This window comes from Monoraphidium neglectum (genome assembly GCF_000611645.1).
Source record: "Monoraphidium neglectum strain SAG 48.87 unplaced genomic scaffold scaffold00828, whole genome shotgun sequence".
Lineage (NCBI taxonomy): Eukaryota > Viridiplantae > Chlorophyta > Chlorophyceae > Sphaeropleales > Selenastraceae > Monoraphidium > Monoraphidium neglectum.
Genome location: NW_014012800.1, coordinates 12,473 through 19,914, shown reverse-complemented (window position 1 = coordinate 19,914; position 7,442 = coordinate 12,473). Strand labels below are relative to the sequence as shown.

Sequence of the window (7,442 nt, the reverse complement as noted above, 5' to 3'; positions counted from 1 at the left end):
CCGGCCGTCCCCAGGGGGGGTGTTGAGTTGTATGCGCGCATGCATCTGTCTGGGCTGCCAGCCCGCCCGGAGCCCATTGCACACAGGCGCCCAGTGTGCACGACACCGACGTTAAAGCCTGCCCAACAGCAGTCCCCGCAGTCGGCAGCTCGCCGCCCAGCCAGAACGCCATCGTAGGATGGGAGCCCCCATGTGTCACACGGGCAACGACGCCGCCGGCACACCACGCAACCTCAAAGTCGATGACGCTCATCTCCTTGCGGCCCCTAGGGAACCAGCTTGCATGGGCCCCGGCCATGTCCGTGACGGAGTCCTTCACCCGCTGCCAGTCTGCGTGCACCATGTGGCGAACGTCCTCGACGAAGGCGGCGCAGACGTCCGCGGCGGTGAACTGCTCCCCGGCCGCTTCACGACGGGTCCGCAGCTGCCTCCTTGCTCTTGGTGACTGGCCACAAGCTCTAAGTCCGATTGTCTGTATCAAACGCAAAGCAATAACCGCCGAGTGGCGCCTGCGGCGGGAGCTGCTGTGGCTTTTGGGTGGCGCCAGGCGACGTCGGCGGGGCGCAGCACGCCAGCTGAGGGATCTGCGCCCGGCAGGTGCTGGGGTCTCGTTTTCAGTTCAATGATGTGGCGTGCAGCTTTGGCTCAGCGCGCGCCCGCCGCCGACAGCGTGGCAGGTGAGCGGGGACGGCGCGTGGGTGCGCCCCAACAAGCGCAAAGCAAAAGCACGCGGACCACAACGCAGCTGGCCCCGAAATCGCACGCCTGTTCACCGTCGATATGGACGTTCGCTTGCTCGACCCAGCCCCGGCGACAGCCCCGCCAGCTGCAACCGCCTAGCGGGATGCCTGTGTTGTTGCCAGCCCGCCTGCAAATGGCTGGGCGGCGGGGGGCTAGGGCCATATGCCGGATGTGGCTCTGCCTGGTACCTGTGTCTGCTGGATCCTTGCATTCTGTGGCTGCCTAGGATTTGTGCGATGCAATAATTTCTTGCCTGCTCCGTTCAAACCCATGACTGACTGCTTCGATTTCGCAAGAATGGAAAGCAAGGCTTCTGTCATGTAACTTCACATGTATAAAAAAAGGCTATGTGTTTACAACATCATGCCATGGTGCGCATCCGCACATACTTGGCCTCGTCCACCTGCTCGGCCTTCATTTTCTGGAAGTGCGCCAGAACTGCAGGCGGCAGTGGCGTGCCCCACCTCTCCACATCGGCCAACACCGTCGCGGTTGGCCCAGACAGGCTGGCCTGCGTTGCTGTAACGGAAATCTTTGGAGCACCGAGGGCCTCTTGACGCTCCCAGCCGGCCGCCACCTCTTCACGGTACTGCGTCACCCGCATGCGCAACATGGCTTTCAAGTCAATGCTGCCAGCGGTGGCAGCTGCTGCCTCCAGCGTCGCGCGGCGGTTGCTGGAGTGGTAAAAAGCTGAGAGCTCGTTGTCTGCGTTGGCAGGTCGCATATGATGAGGGTTGAGGGCCGTTGAGCACGCAGTGGCTGGCCAGCAACACTCCGACCTACGCCACACGTGATGTACGCAACAGGGCAGACAGATGATATGAAATGATGATGGCAAAGCCTTGAGAGCGCTTTGCTTTGTGGAAGGGTGGGAGGGTGAGTACTCAGGGCAGCATAACTGCCAGCATGCATGACCGATGCAACATGATCAACATTTCACCTTTCTCGTAGTGGTCGAGGCATGCAAGGAACTTGAACTTTGGGAGCTGTGCGTAGAAGTCGTTGTACCTTGGGTTCAAAGCCTTCAGTGTAGAGGGTTGCGTGATTGAACACAGGTGGAGCAATTAACAGTTGTGTGAGACAAGCGAAACACAACGCAAGCAATTGACCATTACTACATGTGCCACAAAGTGCACACAAACTTGGTGGTCAGGCAGATTGTTTTGGGGTGTGCATGCACGCCGCTGGCATGATGGTGTACACGCTGCAGAACTCGATGCATGTGCCACACAAGCATGCACAATACAAGCAGGGTAGTTTGCACATCGCGCTGTTGAGGATGTAGCTTTGCACCTCACATCAAAGTGTGCTTGCCTTGTCTAAGTTGTGGGGTATTTGGGGCCCACTGGCAGTCAGCACTTCTCACCTCTGCAAAGCTGTTGACGCTTCCATCAGGATGGATTATAGGCCAAGGGTGCAGCGTTTTTTGACCTTCCGCCTGTGACAGTGCGCTGAGCAGCGCGTCTAGCCTGTGGATGTTACGGGAAACAAATTGCGTGGTGTGGTTTGTGCATTGCTGCAGCGTGCTGATGCTTGTTGCTGGGGTGAGGGAGCTTTGATAAAAACCTCACACGTTGCCAATATGTGCAGCCTGACAAGTGTTGGATCTTTGGGCTGGTACACAGGTCACTATCAACCCATTGACGCCCTTGCCTTTTGATCAGATGTGGGTCGGCAGTGCTGATAGCATTGGCCAGCTCAAAGTGGTCGGTGGATCGATCGTACAGCTCCCGCTCCCCACTGCACCAAACAACGTATTTGAGGTTGCGCCCAGCCGCGTCGTGGACAGAAACTGTATGGGTGTTGATGTGCAGCAGGCCATTGGGAGACATTTGCAAAGGGTTGCTAATGCAGTACAGTGTTTTGGCAACACCGGGCTTGGCCAAGCTCCAAGTTCCAAACTGGCAGCTGGCAAGCAGTAGCAAGCGGACACGCCGCCTGTGACATGCTCACCCGCTTTCCACGTGTTGTTCTTGATTGAATGGAATGTTGATGGCAACTGGTCTGCATAGAACCCCCAATATTCTGTAAGGTGCCTGTGATTGCGGGCACCAGCAAGGCATCCATGTGACGCAGGCTTCAGCAGCACGGCCCAAGCCATATAGCAGGTAGTCATCGGGCTGTAGACACGACAGCTGGATTGAACTTTTCATGCGGCTTCAGACCCAAGGCTCTGCCCTGAACTTGCTCGCCAGTTACTCACTGGTTGAAACGCCCAGCTGGCTGCTGGTAGGTGACAGCGGTAGGGCCTTTCAACGGCAATGGCAGCGGCTGGCCATTGATGTCATCAGGCAGTGCCACGCCGGCAAGAGACAACACAGTTGGTAAGATGTCCTCGTGTGCTGTTGGATCAGCAAGGACCTTCCCTGAGGGCAGGCCGGGACCGCTGCGGGCATGGTCGATTCAGATGGCAGGTGGGCGGGCGCAAAGAAACATTATGGAAGGTGGGGGTGACAAGCTGCTGGGTTGGTTGGAGCGGGCGCAAATCATGGATCAGGGGCAGAGCAACGGGTCAGCCGAGGGATTGCGCCGATTCTCATCAGTCGTGTTGCAGCTGCCTCTTGTGACAGAGCTCCTCACGAGATCAGGAACGGAACTTGCAGATCAGTCTGGTAGGCTGCATCGGAGAGCCACAGGGAAGGGGCAAGAGAGGGTGACGTTTCGCAGAGGGGTTGACAGCAACAAGTGCATCCGAATTTTTTTGTAGCATTATTGCGCCCAACCCTAACCAAGCCGGTGATGATGCTCACGTGTCTCCTTGCCAGCGCCCAGGCGGTGGGCACCCAAATGGTACCTGCGACCACAACCAATGATGACGCAGTAAGAGTGGCGCCGATGGTCGTGAGATCGGTGCAGAGGTTGGTGCAGAGGCTGGCAAAGGTAACTTAGACCCTGCACACCAAGGTAAGCACACCAAGCGTTTTGATGCCCGCCGGTGGATGTGGCTGGTTGCAACGTCCTGCAGGCAGGGGTGCGTGCAAGCGCCAGGCATTTTTTTGCCACTCGCGCGCATTCACTTAATTTCTGACTGACACACGCCCTGCGCATCCATTGCTCCAACAGTGCACACACCCATTGTCCGAGGTGTATATAAGATATGTGTTGTCCAGCTCGCCCACCGCGTCCAGCTCCTTGACTGATGAGAGGGGGCGGTGTCATATGGATAGACGGCAATTGACATGCAATATTGAGGCAATCTTGTGCCAGTGAACAAGCACACACAGCCATCACCGCTTGATGTGCAGAGGCTCGGCGGCTCAAGAAGTATCTTGCTGTTGCACCAACTCGCGTCATGAAAGGGCGCGACACAAAGTGAATTCGATATGATTAAACTTTTGACAAGCCCCTTGCTTGCGGCAGCTGGTGCGTGCAAATTGAGTGCTTGCACGCTCTGCAAGGCGCCCACGCACCAAGCGTGTCGATGAGTTCATCCACCGAGCGCAGGGAGCGCAGGCGGTCACGGTGGTACTCATTCAGATATGTTACGTTTGCCCGATCAAGCCTGTTGAAAAGGGCGTGGTGGGTGACAAAGGTGGGGACCCCAGGTGGTCATTCACACGATGATCAACAGAACTGCCAGCTTGTGCAGGTGAGCTATTATGTTCTACTGGTGTTTGTATGTGCAGCGGGTGCCGAGGGAGGGCTGGTGCCAGGCAGCCCAATGCACTGCAGCAATGATGAATCAGTACAATAAGATGTGTGCGCTTGCCACAGCAGCATGATTTCATGCTTGTCAGAAGGTGTGTGAACACAAAGGATCCCAGCAATAATGTCTGAACTACATGTGGTGGCGCGGTGTGTAAGCAACTGTGCTTCTGTGGACGAATGGTTTCCATGCATGAATCGCGCCAAGCTGGCAACCGCACCTAGGAAGCGCTTGAACCCAGGCAGGCTTGTCGCTCACGTCCTCTTCGTTGAAGGAGGGGTCGTGCGGCAAGTTGACCTCAGCATACAGCTTGGCGTGTCTCGGGGCCGGCACCGGCGGTGTCACATACCCGTTGAAATCCTCGTCAACGTAGCAGGCATCGTGGCAGCCGATGGGGGCGACCTGGATGTAGAAGGGTTTGCCTAAAATGCGGGAGGACAGTGGATGATGTGGAGTTGTGAGCCACGATGAGGGCGATTGTTGCAGCTTTCCTGAATTAAGCAGGTGGCCGGGGCGCGACAGTGTGGGTGTGCGCATACGTGGCAAGGAGCTAAGCACAACCTGTGCAAACTCCCAACCTCTGGATGCATCTCAGCTTCAAGGGGGGATTACCAGGTGTGCACGATAACGCGTGGCCTGCAGCAAAGGCATATAAAAAAGCAGATTGCATGCTTGTGGCATCGCATGCAAGCGCGCGCTTCGCACGGGCCGCACCTGCTGCCTTGGCCGAGCGGATCTGGGCGACAGCCTTGGACGTGACCACATCTGTGTGGTACTGCACAACATGAGGGGGGAGGGTGGGATGGACACAATTGTGCTGGTGCATAGATGATCCGCAAGCTCCCTTTGTTGTAAGCCCACCACGGTTCATAGCGAACATTTTCAACCACTGCTCGTTCACCTGGGTTTTCAACTAATGATCAGCCCTGTGCAACTTTGTCCAGCTGTGGCAAAAACACTTTTGAGCATTGTGGAGGAGGACAGGGTGACAGGCAGCGCACCTGGCCTGCGTACACCACGGGCTCGCCGCCGTTGCGTGCAAAAACTGGGTAGTCGTACCTGCACGCGGTCAGCAGCATGGGCAAGGGGGGTGCGAGTTCAGACCGCCATCAAGGGTTCAGCACTAGACCGCACTGAACTCACTAACATTCAACTGTTGCAGCAGACCGTACCACAAATCAACATCTGGTAAGACTTCCCTGGCAGCCCGTTTTACTTCATCAGCTCCTAGCATGATGAAAGATGTCGACGTGCCCAAGGCTGCCCGAACAATTTGCTGCGAGCTGCCGCTTTGCAGCGTCTGCACACGTCAATACGAACCAGTATACAAATCAAATGCAAGGGCACACCTGAAAACCCATGGGTGAAGCGCCGCATCAAAGTCGGTCCAGCCGTCCGGAACAGGACGGTAGTTGTACAGTGCGTCTGTGCATGCAGCAGCAGGACAAGCGGGGTGGAGGTTGGGTTGGGTTGGAAGAGGGTGGGGAATGCTCACCTTCAGTGATCTGAGCGGGCTGGTGTTTGGGGGCGGAGAGGTCTGCGTGCACACAGCTGCGGGTGCGTGAAAGTTGCGCATGCGCCGCCCGCCGCCCATCCAAGTAGACAGTACAGCAGAGGCTAGCGCATAGCAGTGCCGCGCAGTTGCGCCACTCACACTCGACGAGGAATTTGCCTGCGAGCCAGCAAGCAAAGGTACGTGCACTTCAGTAATAGTTGCAGATGGCATTGAGCCATCGGGGTGCTGGGCAGCATCGCAAAGCAAGCGCTGCGTTATGATGCTGGCCGAGCAGCAAGAGCAGATGAACCCCGTCCAGACAGTCGGCCGCCCATGATAATGACAGCTTGCCCACCGGTGTAGTAGGTGTTATAGCCAGCTCCCTGTAGGTATGTTGCCAGTGAGGGTTGCTTGTTCAGCCCCGCTGCCAGCCATTTGGAGTAGCCACCTGCACATTAAAAGCAAGCGCCCCAGGGCAGTTTATGGAGCTGGTTGCTGCTGGGCAGCAACAAGCGCCGACGGTTGATTGCTGTGGCGTGGATGGGCAAATAAGCCAGGGCGTTCTCTGCATATGCATTGATATCAATAGAAAAGAGGCAGGCTGGCACCGCGGTTACTGCAGCCGCCACCGCAGCGCAGTTGCACAGGATTGCAGGATGCAACAATCACAATCCTCCAGCTTGCCCCTTGCTTGGGGTGGCAATCACCCAATGTATAAGCCCAGGTTGACAGAAGACGGGTCATGATTGCACCGCACTGCACCATGGGGTGGGAACACGTCTGACATGTTGGTCACGTGGGTGTACTTCCCCAGCAATATGTTGGTGCGTGACGGGCAGCACACAGGGGTGGTCACGTAGTGGTTGACAGCCTCCACGCCGCGCTGCCTGATGTGCTTGTGAAGCGCCGGCATGTAGGGTGGGCTAGAGGAACCGTATTGCTGCGGGTGCACAAAGGAGTAGCATGTGCACAGGCGTGAGCGGGGCGGCAGCGTTAAGTGGGGGCCGCAGCGCTGGGGTGCACACCTCACGAGGGGGCAGCGAGGGATTCAGCACGGCAAAACTATTGCAGGCTGCATCCACATGAAGTTGGGGTGGACGGGCCACCAGGTCGAAGTGGGCAGCGCGCCTGTGGTGCCCTTGCCGCTCTCCTTCTCAGCACACTGTGCCTTAGCTGCATAGCAGACCGCCCAGGCGGCCGCACAGCGCGCAGAGGCACGTGGCCCTGCCGCGGGCACAGCCTGCTCTTGCTCCCCTTCAGGATACCCGCTTGCCTTGTCTTGGTCATCGACAAGAATGAACACGAAGTTGGGCTTCCTGTGATGGTACATGTATAGTTGGCATGTTTTTTTTGGCTGCCAGGGGTGAGAGGCGTCACAGCAGGCCGCTGCGTGTGTAGTTTACACATCTGTCTATGCCTTGGCAACACTGCAGAAACCGTCGCATGTGCATGACCACATGAATTGTTCTGGGCTGGCGGGCGGCTTGGATCCCAAATGCGACTGTTGCGTGTCCGCGCGGCTCCGTCTGCCGGGGCGTGGTGTCACCTGCGTCACCCTGC

The 7,442-nt window shown here is 57.4% G+C and overlaps 1 protein-coding gene across 1 annotated transcript; it reads right to left on the bottom strand.

Moving 5' to 3' along the window:
- Positions 1–3,317: 3,317 nt before the first annotated feature.
- Positions 3,318–5,466, bottom strand: MNEG_5513 (hypothetical protein; the record flags this gene model as incomplete). Its single annotated transcript, XM_014046012.1, has 5 exons — positions 3,318–3,358; positions 4,152–4,243; positions 4,608–4,809; positions 5,102–5,162; positions 5,389–5,466. The coding sequence occupies 5 exons, from the start codon at positions 5,464–5,466 to the stop codon at positions 3,318–3,320; spliced, it is 474 nt and encodes a 157-aa protein (XP_013901466.1).
- Positions 5,467–7,442: the final 1,976 nt, after the last annotated feature.